This window comes from Echinops telfairi, unplaced genomic scaffold, assembly GCF_000313985.2.
Source record: "Echinops telfairi isolate 266 unplaced genomic scaffold, ASM31398v2 ScPeMD7_22;HRSCAF=79, whole genome shotgun sequence".
Classification (NCBI taxonomy): domain Eukaryota; kingdom Metazoa; phylum Chordata; class Mammalia; order Afrosoricida; family Tenrecidae; genus Echinops; species Echinops telfairi.
Genome location: NW_022103919.1, coordinates 9,979,341 through 10,001,307, shown reverse-complemented (window position 1 = coordinate 10,001,307; position 21,967 = coordinate 9,979,341). Strand labels below are relative to the sequence as shown.

General features: G+C 44.6%; 1 protein-coding gene across 1 annotated transcript in view; it reads right to left on the bottom strand.

Annotated features, from left to right (window-relative positions):
- SMC5 (structural maintenance of chromosomes 5) overlaps positions 1 to 21,967 on the bottom strand; it is a 91,397-nt gene that overhangs the window by 3,315 nt on the left and 66,115 nt on the right. The window contains exons 18-24 of the mRNA XM_004713826.4: positions 9,384 to 9,509; positions 6,327 to 6,371; positions 5,815 to 5,910; positions 5,267 to 5,371; positions 4,922 to 5,041; positions 1,210 to 1,389; positions 380 to 475 (exon numbers count right to left, since the gene is read on the bottom strand). Of these exons, the coding sequence (XP_004713883.1) occupies positions 380 to 475; positions 1,210 to 1,389; positions 4,922 to 5,041; positions 5,267 to 5,371; positions 5,815 to 5,910; positions 6,327 to 6,371; positions 9,384 to 9,509 (768 nt within the window). The remainder of the gene's footprint in view (positions 1 to 379; positions 476 to 1,209; positions 1,390 to 4,921; positions 5,042 to 5,266; positions 5,372 to 5,814; positions 5,911 to 6,326; positions 6,372 to 9,383; positions 9,510 to 21,967) is intronic.

The following is a 21,967-nucleotide window of genomic DNA, read 5'->3' as shown; positions in this document are numbered from 1 at the left end:
GCACAAGGAGAAAGGACAGCGTATGTCAAAGCCAACTTTTCTGGGGACATGGGCAGGCCTCCAGCTCTAGAGGGCGCACCATCGTCCAGTCCTCTTTTTAAGAGGAGCTCCCTCCTGGAAGAGAAGCGCCGAGATCAGAGAGGAAGCCTCAGTTCTGGACGACACTCCTAGGCACCGCCCTAGGCACCGCCCGTGTCCTTCGCAAAGGATGAGTTTCTGACGAAGCATGTCACCGCTGCTTGTCTTCTTTGCTAATACAAACATTACAGCAACATTTTCAGGTCCTGTTTGGGAGGGTTCCTATTCCGCTTTACATACTGGGTCAAAATGTGCTACATGCGACTTCTGAGTGTATGTGCACTTTTGGGATAATACCCACCTTTGGTGTGATGAAGAAGTACTGGGATGTGTTTTCTTTACAGGCAGTATTTACAACCATTTCAAATACTCTCCTTTCATTGATGGGGTCCATTCCCTTAAAAACAATGATAAGGATGACACTGATATTGGTGTATGAGTGTGGTAGGTTTATTGTGCCAAGCTGGCCAATAGGAAGATGTGGGATTAATCAGGTTGCAGATGATTGGAGGGCAAAGAGATAAATGGCTCAGCAAGGCCTGCCCGCCCCCCTCTCGCTCTCTGGTGATTAAACCAGCATGTGGCTACTTTAGCTAGTTCTCTACCTCAACTTATGAGCTATATTACTTGTGGGACAGCCAACCTGTGGATCGTGTCCCTAGAGCTTGAGGTTCCTTGGAGACCTGCTTCACCACGCTGCTGGTGTGTACATGACTTGAGGCTGGTGGACCCTGTCATCTTGCATTGCCTGAGTTGGATATCCCATCCAGACCTGCTTCGCTAAGCTCCTGAGCTGCTGACTGTTGGTGACCCACCCTGCTGCTGGCTGCCTGTGGCCGGACTGCCTGCTTTGCCCAAGGGAAAACTCAGCTGTCTGCTTCCTTCACCTTTCACTCAGCAGCCCTCGTGAGTGGAAGGACTTTCAGTATATTGACTGTTTCACAGAAGTGAGTTGAACTGAGCCCTCTGTACTGCTGTGTGGACTAATTAGCTGTTATATTCCTCCGTGCTCGCTCTATCTATCTACCTACCTACCTACCTATCATCATAAGTGTCCCGGTTTTGTTTCTCTAGAGAATCCTGTCTAACACCGTAAGACATAAGACCAGAAGTAAAGAAGAGTCACTATACCTGGTTGATTTCATCGACGACTCTAAATGGACATCGATTAAGCTCCTGAAGTGCCATCAGGTATAGCATGGTTGAAACACTTCTTTCACCTCCACTTTGGTGATGAGGCGTTAATTCATGCAGTTGCGTACTACTACGAAATTTGACTCTAATTCGAATTCCGTATTTGTCATAGTCTTCCTATAAAACATTAAGAAATTTAAAAAAACTTTAAATAAAGTTGTTTTCCTGTAATCTGATGTAGATGTTTGGAAGTAGCCGGATAGAATCAATTAGAAGGGTAAAAGCCTCAACGTGTGATCTTCTAGTCTAAAAGTAAGGAGCACGCTGCTAAAGGCTTTCATGGTCCCCAGTAAACTATCCGGCAAAGAAAATACCAAGATGAATAAAGAGCAAACTTTTTCCTTCCCTCGTGCCATTCTTTTCCATCTTGTTTTCAGACGTTTTAGAACTGACAAGGTGAAACACCCTGCGAAGGAAAGGCAGCATCTTCAATGCTACCAGTGACGACGGTGAGAAGACGCGCACATCACGCCACTTCTCGGCTAGGGAGACCCCCGGGCATGTCACCAGAGGGTCAAGATCCTCCCCACTTCATGTTTGTGTTACATGTTAACAAGGTAACAGATAGATTCTAGATGTCTTTTGGGGGGAAAAAAAGACTTTGAAAAACTCAATTATATCAAACATCACACACACACACAACTTAGCACAATGTCTGCCACATATTCAGGTGCTCAACAAACATTGGCAATGCATGCACTAGTTTGTAGGTTTTCCTAAAGCTGAGACTCATAAGGCTTATTTACTGCTCTCAGCGTTACCGCTTCCAGGTCAGGCAGGCTAAGACTTACCTTGAAAGTGAGATACCCAACTTACTAAGCAGTGGTTAACGAATACGTAGACTTTCAAGGTCCAAGATGGCACTGACCCACACAGATATAATAAATGCAGGCCACATAAACAATTTCAAGTTTTCTGGTACTCACAATATAAATTATCACCAAGATATTTTACATTCTTTTTGCATACTGCATGTTTGCTATGTCACACTCTAGCATAGTTTACACATTTCAAGTGCTCAAAAGCCAATGTGGTGGGAGGTTATCATCTTGGGAGAGCACAGCTCTAAGATGAATCAGGAACTTCAAAACCAAAATACGACTCTCTTACCATGAATGTAAGGATTCTAGCAGGCTAATCAATCTTAGAAATACCACCTTCTATCTGTTTAACCCCTCCAAACACATAAATGGCAGCAATGAACTTTTAACAGTTTTGATGTCCAAGGTTTACTTGTAACTCGTATAGTGTATGTTTTCCACAAAATCGTTCTCATGTCATTTCGTAAGCACAGCATCTCTGGTTATTAGAGTTTGTGCTGGACTGTGCCACCTATGCCGTGCTCTTTCTGGTCCATTCTAGCATTCTCCATTCGCAACGATGACTGCAGGACCAGAGTAGATGCACTTCAAGGGCAAGGCTGAGAAGAGGCTCTAGAAGGGCCACTTTCCAGACGTCCAAGGTTAGATGGGAAATTGCAATGAAAAAGTTGATGGTGGTATAATTATGCTTTAAAACACATTCTCTACATATAGTATGCGGTCGTATAGTTATTGTTTGAAATATAGGAAAGAAACAGTCTAAGATAAAGCTACAGGAACATACGACTGGATCTAGATTTAAAAACAAAACAAAACTACCCAGAATTTCTACAGCAGGTCTCGTCCCCCAAGCTTCACAGACTACTTACGTGACCTGAGGTGTTGTCTGGCGGCTTTGTTTGGTACAGGTTCTGTCGTTCTTCGAGTCTGACTGACAACAAGCTATCGGTAACCAAGTTTTCATCCCATAAAAGCTAAGCAACTTCCACCAAACCCCAGCCAAACTCACTGCCATTGAGTCAGCACCATAGAGGGGGCAAGTTCCTGAGACTGAAACTGTTTAAGGAAGTAGAAAGCCCTGTCTTTTCCCCATGGAGTAGCTGATGGTTTTGAACTACTGACCTTGCAGATCACAGCCTAACAAATAACCACTGTGCCATCATCAGGGCTCCTGCAACCTCTCAGGAGGCAATATTTAGAAGTTGAGGCTCCGGAGGTAGAGGTGGATTTTGCTTCTTAAATGGTGCCACTTCCCAGCTGGGCTAGTATCATTTAGTAAAGTTGCTTTAACACCTTTTAAGTTTCAGTTGCTTTCTTAGTCAAAGGGCCAACCAGCCAAACCTGCTGCCGTCGGTCCAGTTTTACCCACAGAAACCCTGTAGGAAACACTGTTCCATGAGGTTTCTGAGACTTTGCAGGTGAAGTCAAGCCTCATCTTTACTCCATGTAATGCGGGTGTGTTTGAACCACTGACCTTGTGATTAGCTGTTCAGTGCTTACTCAACTGTGCCAACTAGGTCAACCACAGTAACTCACAGTCAGTGAGTCAATCCCACCTCATAGCGACCTTACAGGAGAAGGAACCACTGCCCTGAGGGCACAGCTCTCTCTGGGAGTAGAAAGCATCCTCTTTCTCCTGAGGAGCAGCTGGTGGTTTCAAACTGCTGACCTTGAGATTAGCAGCCCAGTATCCAACCACTACACCACCAGGGTTCCTCTAGGTCAGTGAAGGTGACCGCTGAACAGGATTGTTGTGAAGGTTATACAAGACTACAAACTAAAAAGTGCTTATTAGTACAGTTTCTGGGACACAGGAAGCGTATCCTGCATTAGTTATTATAAGACACCCCTTAATTCTGTGACACTGTGAGATGGCAACTGGTGCAGCAAGAGCCACGCCCTTCCCAGCAGTGGGAAGTGAAATGAGGCTTTCGTGTGAAATACCTGAAGAGGTCATGGGACTGGGTGGGTACGGGACAAAAGACTCTCTTCCTTTAAATGTATGCACGTAACTAAAATGCAAAACCGCCAAGCTGAAAAAAAACATTTTCTTCACTGATTTTTAAAATAACTTTTAATTTTAAAAATCCCCAACGGACTAACTCTCAATACTCTCCGTAGGACACTTGGTTGCAGTCAGGGCCCGCCAAGTCTGCTCTGAGCCCAGCAACCTTCGGAGACAGAGCGGAACCAGCTGCCCCAGGAGTCCTAGGCTGCCTGTCACCCTTACAGAAGCAGAGCTGCAGCCATGCCGCTCTCCCTTGGAGGAGAGGGGGTTTGCTTGCAGCCTAGACCGGCCGGTCAGCAGACTAGTCGTGTTTAACGGCTGAAACACGATACTGTGCACCTCCGACACCACCATTCTCACTCATCGGTGCCCCACCCCAACAGACCCCAGGTCATGCATTTACACGTCTCAGTGGTCCAGCCTGTTGTACCTAAAACTGAAACGCACAAACTTCTCACTCAAGAATTCAGTGACGCGTCTTCAACTATTTCTATTCTTGTGAAATCCTGAAATTCTTCAACAAACGGATTTCAATGATGTTGGCCAGTTTATGACTTTTTTTAAACTCAGGTAGTCCTAGATTTGTAGAGCAATGCATCTGTTTATTGCGGCTGATTAATCATTATTCCGAAAGGACTTAAAGCGCTAACAAGGTATTAGTCACTAATCTCAAAGTCATCAAAGGGGAAAGCAGCCTTGACGGAACCTCTCAGCGCTCCACCTTCAAACAGAACGCAGGAGCAAGTAAATAATGTACACATACTTTTAGCACAAAGCTAAAAAGTGCTTGCCAAGAAAGAGACATGAAATGTACTGTTACCTCATTTTCTGCATGGAGATCAACTTCACCCGCACACTGCATGGAGCTAAAAAAATTGCTGAATTTTTCATTAATTTTTTCTACCAGTTCCTTTAAAGGGTTTAGCCATCTTTCTTTTACCTACAATTAAAGGCAGCATAAAGACACGGATGAAAAGAAATGATACTATTTAGATGCAAAATTTCACACAAAACAAATTTCATAACAGTATCAATTTGGCCAGTAAGAATACACATTGCATGTTTTCTCTTAGATGTATATCACTCTATTTTACACTGTTCTTTATTTCCATAACATTAATGGTAAGCATATGATAAAAAGAAAAGACAAAAATTAAACAATTACCTGTGAAATGCTTTCCCTGTATTTATCCAGTTCTACTTTCTTTCTCTGTAGTTCTTCAGTTAACTGTCCTATTTCTTCTTCCCTTCTTGCGTATTCGTGAACAATCTGGCAAAGGGGGAGGGAGAAAAAAAGAAAATAAACCTACCAAAGATAAAATTTTGCATCAATTAAAACCATCATTGAAAATACCAATTGTGTGGCATTGTTTGTATGCAATTAATTTATGTTCTCCTAACATACTGAAAATGTCGTTTCTGTATCTGAAAAAATATTAGACATTGCAGTGTTTCAGGTTAGCCCAACTATTCTTTTTATAAAGAAAAGGCTCAGAACACTGTGTTCCTTAGGAAGAATCTATTTAAAATTCTAATAGATTCAGAATCTGGCATTTAAAGCACATTGTTCCTGCTGTCTAGCTTATTATTACCGAGAGCTCTGGTACAGAGTGGGAGGCAAGTACTGGGGAGGAGGGGGAGAGAGAGAGAGAGTGTGTGTGTAGAGGTGGTGGTGGCGAGTGCTGCCGACTGGGAATAAGGATAGAGGCATACTGTCGGATTCAGTCCTGTGAAGCAAGACGCTCTTGATCTTTCTTCAGTTAATAAAGCATCGATTTCATCCAAGGTGTTGGGAAGATCTTGGAAGGCCTGAAGGAGAAAGAAATGTCTATCATCACAGATAGTACAGTTAAAGCAGCTGGATTCAAATGGCTCAAAAAATCTGCAGAGTAGCTAGCTGCTCTGTGTTCAATAGCATACTAGCACACAAGAGCAATGCAAAGGAATTATGAACAGGGCTTCTTGCCTTCAAAATGTTTGTCATCACTTTCTAGAGGAAAACAAACAGTACACACTGATTTATACCTTAGACAGTGCATGGCTGCTGCACATTAAAGTAACGGGTCACATCAGACAGGCTACAGGGAGCAGAGCAAGAATCAGCGCATGCTGCAGGGGAGTTACGAGGAGGCAGAGACCCAGGATCCAGCTCTGGGCTCAGAGCAAATGGTTAAGGGCAAGGGGGAGAGCGGGACTACAGGCGGGAAAGAACGAGCAGGGCATACCATAGGGGGTGAGGAGCTGCGTCCATTTGGAATGGTGGGTACTTGCTGAATTGGTAGGATGGGTCCAGAATATGTGGGGCGGTGAAAGAGAGCAAGAAGTTAGAACTTTATACTGTCATCATGAAGAACTACAAAAGCATCCTAGAATCCAATTCCTGGGACAGTCCAATTGCCCAACGTACTCCCTCTGGAGTCGATGCCTTAGAGACACATTAGAACAGACACTTGCTGACGGAGGGAGGAAAGCGGAGACGCTTTGTCTAAAACCTGCTAAGCTACCGAATGAGTCTGAAAAGGATCCTTAGACATAACATCCTGAAAAGGATCCTTAGACATAACATTGTGTTAACTGAATCCCCATTTTTTTTCTTTACCTTTTAGAAGTTCAACATCTAACGCCTAAACTACCCCCCCACCAAAAAACAAAATAAAAAACCCAAAACACACACACCAAAAAATGAACTCCTTTTGTACAAGTCACTTCCAATTCCCAGTGATCGTACAGGACAGAGCCTTTCCAAGGCTGCGCTCCTGCAGGCGGCAGAGTGCTCGCGTCTGTCTCCTGCCGAGCGCCTGGAAGGTTTGCATCACTGACCCAGCTTCGGGTTAGCAGCTGGGCGCTCTCAACCAGCGTGGCACCTGGAGCTCTTCCTGGTTAAAAACTTCAGATACTTAGTTTATATAAAATCTATCCGGGTCAGGGGTGCTCACACCCTGCAGGGCTGCACATCTGCATATAATTAACAGTTGGACCTTGAATAACACGTGGGTTTGAACTTCCTGCTGCTTCTGCGCAAGTGGAAGTGCAAGTATTTGGAGATGTGTGGTGTTAACCTCTCTCCAGGATAAGCGGGCCCCCACTTCCAACCTGAGAGCCATTCGGGAGCCACCTGTACTTTGCTGAACCTCTAACCTCTCTAGCGAGTTCACAACTCAGGTGCCAGCACCTTACTCGATGATATCGTCTTCACTGGACCCTAAGAATAAACCAGCCATCGCTGGTGTTGGGAGCGATTCCCAGGTTGGTCAGCAGTTAAGCATTTAATCACTGCGCCACCAGACTCCTTGACTCTCTCATTCATAAGTTTCAGAAGATGAAAACAGTCTTCATTTCACCTACCTGCCCCGCCCCTTTGGACAGCCGTGATGCTTATCCCGTCACCTCCATTTCAAGCCAATGGCCCTGGAATGTGTCCAGGGATGAAGTAAAGGTTTACTCGTACCTTTCACCTCAAACCCATTGGCAAGTTCTGCTGGCTCTATGCACACCAGATACTCCCATTCTGTCAACCTCTTTCTACGCTGCCACCCTGGTCCGACCAGTACAATCTCTTGCCTGGCACACAGCAATAAGCTTCTGAATGACCCTGCTTCCATTCTTGTATTCCTACTCTATTCTCCATGCTTTTTGCATAACCTGAAATTAGTCACATCCCTCCTCTGCTTAAACTCCTGAGTCCGATCTCAAGAGAAGAGGACACAAATGCCCTCTTGTCTGGAAGGTCCTACAGGCTCTGGCTCATGCTGACTTCGAAAACAGACTTTGAGTCTCAATTTCCAAGCATGCCACACACACACACACATACACACACACTTGTGCTTCCCAGGCTTTGTCCTCCCTGATCTCTCGGTCTGGAATCCATCCTCTCAGTCTTTCCTTAGACTTCCCCCTCCGTCCTTCCTGGTCCTCTCTGCCTGGAATACTGTTCCTTCCTTTGTTTCTCTTCAATCAGCCCTCATCTAAGGACTCCTCTCAAAGGATCCTTCTGCGGCCACCCTCTTAGCCCTGGGCCTCCACTGAAGCTTTAACGTCTCGGTGGAGAGTTTTCCCCTTCTTAGCACCTCTCACTACCCACCTTGATTTTTTGGTCTGCCCCACCCGCCAAACTGGAATATATCTAAGTTTTAGCAGAGAAAGAAGCATGTCTGCCTGGTTCAATGCCTGATCTGAGTTATCTTCGAATTTATCCTTTTCTAAAACAGTGTAACTTATCAATGAGTGACTCATGCTCCTTTCTGACAGAAAAAGGTCGTACAAATCCAGTGCCAGTGTTTGCTTTTTTCACGAGAGCAGAATGTACTTGGGAGAAGTTCTAGTATATGTTAAGAAATAAGCAGCTCAATTTGCTTGCAAGTATCTACTAAATATACCCCAGTAATCAATTCAGTCCATGTTGTCTTTTCTTATATTAATTTTTTTTTAAAAAACAGGGATTTGAAATTATAATCCACACAAATCATTTTCCAGTGCTGTTTATATAATCACCAGACATTTGATTATCTACCAAAATAGGTAATATTTGAAATTATAGATCAAAAATACACATGCGACTATCAGATACTTAAAAGTCTGTTTTCTGACTTTCTGCTGACATTATTCTAAGAGTAGGCATATACGCACAGTATCCCACACACCAACTTATCAGATGAAGCCCAGGACCACAGGGCCGCTACAGTTATTAGAGGATCTTGGATTAAAGGGTAACATTTCCTCGTTCTACTAGCTCAATGATATGCAAGCATATAAAACATGTAGAGATAAAGAAAGACTTTTCTCACCTTTCCTTATTTCTGGCTCTAAAGATTTAGCTTTCCACTGAACCCCAATTAAGCACTTAATTTTCTAGGACAACACTTTCAATTCACCTGTTTTTTAAAATACCAGGCTGGCTACTATTTCTAGTAGATCAATTACTGGCACTTGGTTTCCACGAAAACTACATGCCACCTACCAAAGGTAGCATTGGGAGTGGGGGTTGGGGGGTGGAACCACACTTTTATAAGAATAAATGTTACAGTACCAATAGTTAATGCATATTTGAAGAATTTAATATAAGGATTAAGACTGGTTAAGCAAGAGTTTGAGTATAGCAGAGAAACGCTATTACACAAAAATATATACACATCCAGTTTTAAAATGGTGCAGGGGTGGTGGACGGGAGACACCCGCTGCTTTCATAGCACATCGCGTTCTCATGTCTACTCAGGGATCTGCACGCTGCCCTGCAGGAGCGAGTTCAGCACGGTAACCACGCACTGCGCACACTTTATACTTACTGTCTGGTACTGTCGAGGGACCGTCTGCGCCGCACCCAGGTTACATACTTGCCTAGCTCTCTTCATAAGTTCCTTGCATTTCTGCAATAGTCGATTTCTATTTTCATCCAACTCCATGAAATTTTGCTATAAGAAAAAAGAAAATCGGAACATTTTGAAGGGTTGAGTATTAAGTCAGAGGGCTGCTTTAACAAAACTGTTTCGCAAGTTTATCAAATAAATTGAGCCTTGATTGTGACAAATAAGGCATCTGAAGCCATCTGAAATCAACTGTAAAAGGTTAGATTTGAACTTGAACTTTATATCAGCACATCAGCTGGGTATGTGTCTAAGCCATAAGCATTCAGAAATGTAAATTATCCTTTTCTGACTTGGTTTAATTTAGCTATAATCATACTTTTTTTAAAAAAAATCATTTTATTAGGGGCTCATACAACTCTTATCACAATCCACACACACATCAATTGTGTAAAGCGCATTTGTACATTCATTGCCCTCATCATTCTCAAAACATTTCCTCTCCACTTAAACCCCCGCCATTAGGTGCTCATTTTTCCCCTCCCTCCTCCCTCATGAGCCCTTGATAATTTATAAATTGTTATTTTGTCATATCTTGCCCTGTCCGACGTCTCCCTTCACCCACTTTTCTGTTGTCCGTCCCCCAGGGAGGTCACATATAGTTCCTTGTAATTGGTTCCCTCTTTCCTACCCACTCTCCCTCTACCCTCCCAGTATCGCCACTCACACCACTGGTCCTGAAGGGATCATCCGCCCTGGATTCCCTGTATTTCCAGATCCTATCTGTACCAGTGTACGTCCTCTGGTCGAGCTAGGTAGAATTTGTGTCATGATAGTGGGAGCGAGGAGGAAACATTTAGGAACTAGAGGAAAGTTGTATTTTTCATCGCTGCTACGTCGCACCCTGACTGGCTCGTCTCCTCCCCAAGAACCTCTGCCAGGGGATGTCTAGTGGCCTACTCATGGGCTTTGGGTCTCCACTCCGCTCTCCCCCCATCATTCACTATGGTAAGATATAATCATATTCTTACTCGTTTGAAATACAGTCTCTAGGCTTCCCATCCGAGCACCCAGCACTCAAATGCAGGTAGGGTCTTATCTGCTTTGGTCGTTTTCCGAGTGCCTTACTGTAGTTCTCATGTGTTCTTGAACTCAGTAATCCCTTCACCAAATAAGTACCGAGAACCTATGAACGGGGCTTCAAAAAGTTCACAGAAAAATGAAGTTAAAGAGACAATGGAATTTTTCCATGAACTTTTTTTTTTAAAGACCATTTTATTGGCGACTCTTACAGGTCTTATAGCAATCCATACATCAGTTCTATCAACCGTATTTGTACATATGTTGCCACCATCATTTCTGAACATTAACTTTCTATTTGAGCCCTTCCTATCAGTTCCTCTTTCCCTCCCTCCCCCTATGTGCCCCCTTGATAAATTATTATTACTTTTATATCTTACACCGACTGGTCTCCCTTCACCCACATTTCTGTTGTTTGTCCCCCTGGGGGGAGGTGTTATGCATCAATCATTTGGATTGGTTCCCCCTTCCTCCCCTCCTTCTTCCACCTTCTCCCTAACCTTCTGGTATCACTACTCCCATTTCTGTTCCTGAGGGGTTTATCTGACCTGGATTCTGTGTGTCCTGAGCTTATCTGTACCTGTGTACATACTCTGGTCTAGCCAGAACTGAAAGGCATGACTGGGTCATGATAGTGGGGGGTGAGGAAGCCTCAAAGGACCAGAGGAATAATGTGGGTTTCATTGGTGCTATACTGCACTCTGGTTGAATCATCCCTTCCTTGTGATCCTTCTGTGAGGGCATGTCCAATTGTTTACAGAAGGATTTGGGGGTCTCTGCACTGACTCCCCTTGTTCTCAACAACATGTTTTTTGTTTTGGGTCTTCTGATGCCTGTTACCTAGTCCCTTCAATACCTCATGATCACACAGACTGGTGTGCTTCTTCCATGTGGGCTTTGTTGCTTCTCAACTAGATGGCCACTTGTTTATCTTCAAGCCTTTAAGATCCCAGATGCTGTATCTTTTGATAGCCGGGCACCATCAGCTTTCTTCACCACATTTGCTTATGCACTCGCTTTGTCTTCAGTGATTTTGTCAGTGAAGGTGAGCATCACAGAATGCCAGGTTGTCAGAACAACACGTTCTTGTGTTGAGGGAAGGCTTGAGCAGATGCCCAAAGTCCAACCACATCCTCATTGTATTGCCATATAAATATATCTACTTAGGCCAATACCTATTTTTATGAATTAACATATTTACATATGTACACACCAAAGTTTATCCCTTTCCATGAAATTTTTGAAGCCCCTTGTATTACACACTGAACATAGGCAGGTGAAGGGAAAAACGATGCAAAATCATCACCATACAGAAACATACCAAACAGAGTACTCATTACGTGCCGCGCCCTTAGCCAGGTCCTTCACATACACTATCCTGTTTACTCATGTCTCACAACGCCACAGGGCAGTAATACTGCCCCCACTTTGCACATCAACAACCAGAAGGGCTGAGAGGAAATGATCAAGTATCCAAGCTCCCCGAGTGTCTATGGCACACAGTGCTGTCCTCTCGGTGGGGGCAGACTGGAAGGAATGAAGTGACGGGTGTGTGGTGGGGGTGAGCAATGCAGAAGGGCAGAACAGTCATCCTGGAAGCTATGACAACGGAACAGCCGTGACAGGCAGGTAAGCGATTACTACAAAAGAAGGCAGAAGACATTGCACGGACAGGCAACGGTGAATGGAGAGGCACAGAAGTCTCACCAACCCACATATTTTGGGAACAAGTAAGCCAACACTGTTGGAAGAAAAGTGTACCTACAAAGTGTACCTACGGACATGAAAGATCAGGGTGGCAAGACAAGGTAAGAGCCAGATGGCAAAAGTTTCATGAAATGAGAAGGGCTTCACTGAATAGGTCCTATCGGCCAGGCATGATCCTATACATTAGCTGGAGTCCCTGGATGCTTAAGACAGTTATAGTCGCTAACTGCAAGGTTGGCCGTTCAAGTCCCCTCAGGGGCACCATGGAGAAGAACTGACTTTATTGACCTTCCTTCCCAACAACCAGCCAATGAGAACCCTCCGGAGCCCAGTTCTGCCTGTCGCACCTGGGTCCCCAGAACTGGAACCGATCCAGTGGTACCCGGTTTGTTTCCCTTGGCTGACATGAACTAGTGGAAACCCTGCAACAATCTTCAAGAAGAGTATTCTCTCTTCTTTTAGAAGTGGCTCAGAAATGTTAAATAACTTGCCTGAGGAACAAGCAGAGGCGACTGTTCTGAGAAAGAAAACCGGTCAAGCATGCTCTTCGCATTAAACCTCAGACTTTGGTTTATACAGAAATGATAGGGGGGTGGGGGTGCAAGGCTGTATTATGGAAACATTATTGATGCTCTAGCCACACCCCAGAACTATTCCATTAACATTTCTGCGTCCAAGACCCATATTATGAAAGAGGCTCTCTGTGATTTCTGTGCACACGCGAGCATATGAACTAAACCAAGACAACAGTTATAATAAATAAAAGGACATTCACCCACTTCCCACGTAATGGCATAGTTAGGTTCCAAAGAGCAGGCTGCTAAGTGAAAACTGATGTTATATAAAAATGGGAAGATGATTATATCATTCTATTACATAACTGCCAAATCAAATCATTGTGCAACTGCCTAACCATTTTGAATCAAGGTCCAGCCAAGTTTACACATAACCTTACTCCTTTCTGAACATTATTCTCATTTCAGCACTTGTTATTGCCAGATGCCCAACAGAGTGAACGGTGGGCGTTTTAACAATGACCGTAAATGTGAAACTTAGCAAAACAAGATAGTGGATAATTAGGAGTACGTGGAAACTGGACTGAACTGAAAATGAAAACAATACTTTATATTAATTACTTCAGTACTATAGGTTCTTTCCACTGATTCCTCAATTGCTACAGCCTGGAGGTTGAGGGTGGGACAGAAATTAAAGGCTGCCATTCACCCCTACTTTTTGTAAGGCCCATTGTATTCAGGCAAAGACTAATTAAAACAACAACAACAAAACTGAAAAGCAACAGGCAGCTAGATGGAAAAGAAATACTTCCAATGCCTTCCACTTCTATTTCCTATTCTTCTGCATCTGCTAACATAAAATATCAGCTCATTGAGGGAGAGAACTATTCTTGAGTTCCAGGCCCGGGACTCAGGAGGCCAAAACCTTACTCAACAGCCTTTCTGTTTTGTCATGTATGTCTAGTGGACTCTTTATCTGGGAAAATGCTCTTTCTCTCCACATGTGTTTGTGATCTAACTCAGAGGGAGAACCTCTGGATGCAGCAGGACTGCTCCACAGAGCTTCCTGGCTCGAACCCTTCACAGGGGCAGACTGCCTCCTGTCTCCCCTTGGGGATTTGACTGCCAATCTTGTGCTTGGCAGCCTAAAGCTTAACCCATTGTGCCACATACCTCTTCAAATAGCTAGTACCTGTTATCATTCATTTTAAGCACAATTCTTGCTGGGGAAAAAATGAGAGGGGTGGGGGGAATTGTTTAAGATAATACTGTGAAGCAAAGCTAGAGAAAAAAGCTTCATTGACATTTTTATTTAGAGTCTAGCCTTTAATAATTTGCCAAGGTTAGAAAATAGTCACCTGTATTGGGGGAAAATTTACAAAATTTCATGCCTCAGTATCTCAGAAAAGATTACACTGTAGGTGTGCATTCTGAGAGAAATTATTAAATGTGATTTCTTCCTAAATACGTACCTTTTGAATAAGACCAACTGACATGAAAGGTATAAACAGCTCTCAACCTGTGGGTCACGACCCCTTTGGGGGGATCGCCTAAGACCATCGGAAAACACTTATTTCTGATGGTCTTAGGAACTGTGACACCACTCTTCTGTCTGTCTCCAGGCGGGTCCACCCACACGCAGATACCCCTACATACGAGTACCGGCTTGAAGACCGTTACCCATGCTACACCATGCTTCAAGACAACATTTCATTTATCTGTCATGAGAAATCAATCTTTCACTACATATAATTACATACTGTTTTTGTGATTAATCACTATGCTTTAATGATGTTCAATTTTTAACCATGAAAATACATCCTATCAGATACTTACATTACGATTCATAACAGTAGCAAAATTAGAGTTATGAAGTAGCAACGGAAATAATTTTATAGTTGGGGGGTCACCACAACATGAGGAACTGAATTAAAGGGTCACAGCATTAGGAAGGTTGAGAACCACTGGTGTAAAGAAATACTTCGTCTTTATGGAGGAAAAGCCTCTGAGAGCCCTCTGGTGGAAGAAATTGTATTTACAGAATTTCTAATTAAACAGCATGCTGAACATAAAATCATTTATCACAGTAAATATTCTATTTAACAGTCCATTGAAATAAGAACTAAGCAACATGAAAGCCATATCCCATATGGAAGGAATTAATAAGTGCTACAGAGCATGAACTTTTACTACTACAGTAGCTACAAATGAACATGTTTACCTGTGCTTTCAGACAAACATCTAATTTCAAATTCAAATGAACTATAACTTTAATATGTGTCAGAGAGAACACACATTTCTGAATATGAAAATTTAAAAATCATTTTTATATTTTACTAATGTCAACTCTAATTTGAAATTTAGAAATCAGTGGTCTTGATGTACGTTTCTTTTTTAAAAAATAAATTATTAGTAATTAGGATTTAATACATATATCGTACCATTCCACAGTCAGTCACGACAAACAGAATTGTATGACTGCTGCCACAATCAGTCCCAGACATGGCTCTTCTACAGGCACTCCTTGACAGCATCCCCTTTTACCCCACCGACACCAACGTGCCCCAGCCCCCAAGCCCCTTCGTTCCACTTGCTGCCCCTGCCGGCTCATCGATCCTGCGTCTCAGGCACCGAAAACGGGCAGCATGAGGCACAATTTCCAGATGGTGGCCTCCAATGAGAAAAGACCTCTGAGAAGCAGCCTGACACAAGCAAACAAGTCAAACAGAGCAACACAAACCAAAACTGAAGAAAATCTTGGAAACCAGACGACTGACTTCTGAACACACAAGACTACACGTTCTATTCCAGCCAACCGAACTGCAAGCAACGAAGCGTGGCGAAACACGATTTAACTGCAGGCCAATCCAGAGAGGCAAGCATTTCGGAGCGGTTACCGCGGGCTGGGTGGAAACGCAGTTACTGCGTAGAGAGCACTGAGTTGGTTTTAAAAAGAACCCACTGCTATCAAGGCATTTCTAACTCACAGGACGGCGTCGAGCTGCTCCACGGGCTGTCCCAGTTGCGTACGTCTTACAGGAGCAAACAGGTTCATGTTTCCCAGATTGGTTGGTGGGTTTGAACCACTGATCTCATGGTCAGCAGTACCACAGGTACTTCACTGCGCTGTTTGAAAGTGGTTAGTGGTAAGGGTTACATGACATGAATATAATTAATGTCGTCCAACTGCATACTTAAAAAGGGCAATTTCTCTTCTATTTTACAATACAAGAATGCTATCTGTTAACTAGTTTTTCCTCACACCTGTACTTTTCACTGAGCTAAAGCGTCTCCCGTGAAAACTGCGTTCTCGTGGTCAGAGCCGTCCTGGGTCAGGAGGAGACAGGCAGCTTTCCGGAATGGCCTCTCAGTGCCGGGGTAAGCAAACACACGGCACCGTTAGTGCCCTAACAGCAATCTGTGTGTCGACAGGAAGCGCCGGTTCCATGGGAGGTGGGACACCAAGCATCTTAGTGTGTATCACTAAACCTCATGCTCTAAGTGAGGGAAGCATGGTAACACTTGCCACTGCACACATACTACGCTTGCCTTTATGAACGTCGTTTCATAAAAAAGGTCAAGGGCAAAGCCAGAGCAGTGGGCATGGTTCCTTAGTGCAACACCTGTGCTTGCTCTCCGGTGGGGACAGAGGAGGAGAGCCGGACGAGCGAGAAGAGCATGTGCTGTAAGTGACAGCAAGCACGAGGAGAAAACGAAACCAGAGTAAGGAAGAGAGAGGAAACGTCACACCCCTGGAGGGAACAGGCAATCTCTTCGTCGGGCTCTTCTACGCGTCTCTGTAATGCCCACCAAATGACTGGGCGGGCTCTGAAAACAAGGTGTGTGAAACACTAATGGGGGGATCAGTCGGTTGTGCCCACCATTGCGCTAGCTATAAACGAGCCACCGCAGAAGCAGGAGCAGAGAGAATTCCTGGGACCGTGAAGGAAGCAGCCCCGAGGGTCATGTGTGAGCTGCCTGCCTAAGGCGGCCGAGGCCGGGGCACAGAGACCAGAGGAAAAGGGCACAGGAGCCAGGCCAAGACAGAGCAGAAGGGCTGCACCCTTGAGAGCCCAGACAGTGAGGCGGAGGGGCAGGTGGCTTCCCAGGCCGAGGAGGCAGCAGCCAAGGGTGACGTGGCTGAGAAAGTGAGCATCAGAGAGAGGCTTGGTGGCTGGCCGAGGAAAGGTGCTGTGCTGGACCAAAGAGTGTCTCCTTACTGTTTGCTGCCCCTGACTTGTGATCATTTCTTACCACCCACTCCCTGTGACTGAGTACATGCCCCTCACAGGGTCACAGTGACTCCATAGGTCACAGCAGAACTGCCGCTGTGTGTTCCCAGACGGTACCTTAATGGGAGTAGAAGGCTCTGTCTTTCTTCTGAGGAGCACCTAGTGGTTTGAACAGCCGACCTTGCAGTTAGCAGCCCAACCACTACACCACCCAGGGCTCTTCACGTCCCCCAGTGTTGCTGAGGCAGTTCCGACCCCTACGCACCCCAGGACAGCCGAAGGAACCGCTGCCAGGGCCCGCGCCATCCTCACCACTGTTCCTATGTCTGAGCCCTGCTGTCGGTCTACCCCGCCCAGGGCCTGCCTCTTTCCGCTGCTCTGCCACATGACCCAGGAGCAGGTCCTCCCAGAATTGGGGGACGGATGTAGACCGTGGGTGCTCCTTCTCCCTGCTGTGAGAGGATGTGGGTCTCCCCAAGAGTTCCTAACACCGACTCCACTAAACGTGCATTCTTTCATTCACCATTCTCGACTACTTGGATTCCAACGATATAATTTTGAGGGGAAAGAAAATAATTTAACCATAGTACCTTTTACTTATTACGGTAAAAAACATACAAAAATTGTGATATAAACAAAGTACTCAGTTGAGTGACATTAAAAACATTCACTAAATGAATGATGGGGGGAATGCAGAGTGGAGATCCAAAGCCCATTAGTAGGCCACTGGAGATCCCCTTGCAGAGGGGTCTCTGGGAGGAGATGAGCCAGTCAGGGTGCGATGTAACAATGATGAGAAATACAACTTTCCTCTAGTTCCTAAATGTTTCCTCCCCGCTCCCACTACCATGACTTGAATTGGATCTTGCTAGTCTGGCTAGACCAGAGGAGGTACACTGGTACAGATAGGAACTGAAAATACAGGGAATCCAGGACGGATGAGCCCTATAGGACCAGTGGTGTGAGTGGCAAAACAGGGAGGGTAAAGAGAGAATGGGTAGGAAAGAGGGAACCGATTACATGGAACTGTGTGTGACCTCCTCCCTGGGGGACAGACAACTGAAAAGTGGGTGAAGGGAGATGTCAGACAGGGCAAGATATGACAAAATACCCATTTATAAACTATCAAGGGCTCATGCGGGAGGGGGGAGCGGGGAGGGAGGGGAAAAATGAGGACCTAATGTTGGGGGTTTAAATGGAGAGAAAATGTTTTGAGAAACGATGTACAAATGCGCTTTACACAATTGATGTGTGTCTGGATTGGGATAACAGTTGTATGAGCCCCTAATAAAATGTTAAAAAAAAAAAAAAAGAAAGAAAAAAAAGAAAAAGAAAAAAAAACAATAAACAATAAAAAAAAACATTCACTAAAACAGCAACATTCACTATGTCATGCAACGGTCACCACTAACCCTTTTCAAATGACGCAGTGGGGTAAGTGTTGTACTGCGAACTACAAGATCAGTGGTTCAAACCCACCAGCCACTCTGCAGGCAAAAGAAAAGGCTTTTCAACAGTTCACTTCACTGCACTTGGCTTTGAGGGGAGACCTACATTAGCGCTTGCTTGTGCTGACGGGAAGAACCCCAGAGAGGACTTTGCTCTTAGGAGATGCGTGAAACGAGCGTTCGGCCCTTGCTGGAAGCTCGCCGTGAAAGCGGCAGTGCACACGCCAAGCAGTGGAGTGGTGCTGTGAAGCCCCTGCCCAGGGGCACCGCACCCAGTGCCCCAGCATCACAGTGCTGAGCGATCGAAACTGCCTGCCAGTTTATCTGAGGGTTCAGATGTTATTTGGCATGATTTAGTGGGTTAATTTTGGGGGCCTGGGAATGCACAAAGATCTTTTACAGATAAATTCATGATAATAGCCTCTTCGCTTTGCACCGTTTGGGCGATGAAAGGTTTCCTAGAACACTCTGCTTTCCGACAGCAAGGGAGTCCTGTATGTAAAACATGTGGCTCATGAGTGTAGCCCCCCAGCAACAAACATTTATCAAGTGCACAGGGCACAACAAGAGCACACGCCCATTCTCTTCAAAGATCTTACAGTTACAGGAGTGCGATCAATAAAAGCCGCTTAAGATCTTCCAAATCAACATGAATCAGGAAAACAGAACGGTAACAAAATACTGCCGAGGAAATTCAAAATAAAGTCAGGGGGAGTTTCAAGGTAAGAGGATCCTAGGAAAAGCAGGGTGCGTGTCTCAGGAAGGGAGGTACTATGCTCGTGAGGCAGCCACGAGCCTGGACCGGCAGAAGGAAGGGCAACAACACAGGAGGAAAATACCCAAAGCGGCGGCCACCCTGGAAGACCCCACGGGAGCCGCCAATCATGGTTTAAACTAAAGACTAGGGATTAAGAGTCGACTTCAGAAGACGACACAGCCGTGGATCACGTATAAAAAAATACAGAAACACCGTCGATTTAAAGTAGCAGAACATGACCAGGGTGATCGGTGAAAGCAATCGTTACGGTAGTTGCCTGAGCACCACATTGGCAAAAACAATGCTGCCACAACAAGGAGTCCTTGCGGGCCTAGAAAGAGGCGAGTTACAGGCAGTCCCTAGGCTACAAAGCTCAATTTATGCACAACCCTTAGTTGCACATAACTAAGCAAATGTGTTGGGAAGCTAGCATTAAAAATAAAAATAAGGCCTAATGAGCTATTGTGTTTATTTGTTTTCTAGATAACACAGATGAGCATCCCTACCCAACCATTTGATATACATCAATGATACACAGCAGGCAGTAACAGTGGCTGTGATGCCAACATGGCTGAGTCGGGATGCTCAGCTGTTAGGCAGTTATGTAATAATATAGTCTGGTCACTGTGTAATGAAGTCGTCACCCTCCATTTTCACAAAACACTGATTTCTCCATAAAGACCAGCTCTTTGGAAGCCAACCATGTGAGTAAATGAGGAGAGAGGAGAGGGGTGTCGTGTCAATGTTTGAGTGTACCTGGAAGTGTTTCGTCTCTGTGCATGGAAAGGTAAATCACACACTATGGCAAACATCTGATCGACTGACAGATACAAACCGCACCACACTGCTCCAACTTAAGTACAAAATTCAACATACAGACAGGTGCAGGGAAGGGATGTGTGTGTACTGCAGGGACTGCTTAAAAAGACATTCAGGACGTGGTCCTGCATGAACTGGGGCAGAGGCCAGGGAAAAGTGGGCACACGAACAAGAGGTGCAAAATGGGATAAGTAAAGTCTCTCCAAGTAACGTCAAAATCAAGCAAATGAACTGGTGAATTAGCATTATTAAAATAAAATCAAGACAATACTTAATGAGTTACTTTGTCTCTCTGTTTTCCGGATAACATACATGAGCGTTCAATTACAGGACTGTAACTTTAAGTGGCTGAAAATTGAGCAGGTATTGTTTCCAGGTAACAAAATCTAGGGGGACAAGCAGCTAATCAGAAAGCATTCCTCTGGCAAGTATAAGGTGGCTGTCTTTGTGAAAAATTAATTAGTGATCCAAAGACTGAAAACAAAACAAACAAAAACTCTTCCCAAGAAACTGCCCTACCATCCAGTACAGCAACCAGCTCCACTCTCTAAAGGTAATTTCTAGCACTTAGCCCGCAGAGCGCACCCTCTCAGCTTGCACGATGTAAACAAAGGCTGGGGGAAGAGTCTCTCATTACATCCACAGGGGTGAACAATTTGGGAGAATTTACTTCACTGCCATCACGATTTGTTGATACTTCCGTAAATACAGCACAAACCCATACTTTTCGTAATTTCTCCAAAATGCTTGATTGAAAAAACAAAGCAGGATTAAATATTGTACTGTGTGATGAGACTCACTGCTCCATACAGTATCTGCACGATGGGTCAGTTCCTCGTGGAATCTCTTCAGGGATACCACTTCCTACACTAGTTCATGATGGGTGCCAAAAACACTCACAGAGCCACACGTTTGGGACACAAGCGCCGAGGCTCTCCGAGGCTCCTGGTTTGGTCCTGTTTGGTTTCTTTTTGCTGGACCCATCTCCATACTCCTCAGAGTTGCTCCCCCTTCCACATCACATGATGATTTGAGGCAAGAAGGGTAGGGGGAAGGGAAGGTTCCTGTCTTCCAAGCCTCTGACTTCGGCTCCAGGTAAACCAACCAATTCTACTACATCAAACTTGACCTTCAGCTGGCTTGGGGTACATGCGTTCGTGCTGGTGAGCTTATTTGCTAACAAAATGCTTGTCTTTTATTTCTAGCCAATGAGGTTTTTTTGTTTTTTGTTTTGAGAAAGCCAGGAAGTTTTAGGATAAATGGAACTGCGACTCTAATCTGATACAAATCACTGCCAGAATAGCAACATCTAGGGGAGTAAAAAGAATGGTGTGGTAGTGACATAATCCTTCGTATATTTGAGAGGATTAAGAGTGAAGGGGTGGAGTCTAGCATGTCAGTCAGGTCATTGCCAATGAGGCCTCTGTGTGGGCATGGCCTTCTCCTGAGGATTCTGGGAACTCCAGAATCCTCTTTGGAGGCGGGAGACACACATTCTCTCTCTGCTAACTCCTCAGGAGACATTGCAGCTGACAACACACATGGAGACACACTAGTGCCGAGCTGGAGAAGCCACATGGAGACCCCTGGAAGCGCTGAGATGCATACAATGCCACTGGATCCACAAGATTTCCCACCTGGCCTGTGATCTTCCTGCATTCAGTGTCATTGCATGTGTTTTGTGAATCTGAAGAGGCTTTTAAAGACTGGTATCGGACATATGGGCTAGTATCGTACTTATGGACTTGCTCTGGGCTGGGATGTTTTCTTAATGTACAATTACTCTTTATGTAAAGCTCTTTCTTATACACATATGAATGTCTCTGGATTTGTTTCTCTAGTCAACACAGACTAATGCAAATGGGTAGAAAGAAATCTGAAGCTAAGAATCTGCAACAAAAAGCCTTGCACATATTTGAAGTGTACGATTTAACCGGTTTTGATAATGGAATTTTTCCACAAATGTTTTGAAGCTTCCTTTCATATATATGGTTGAAACCCATCACCA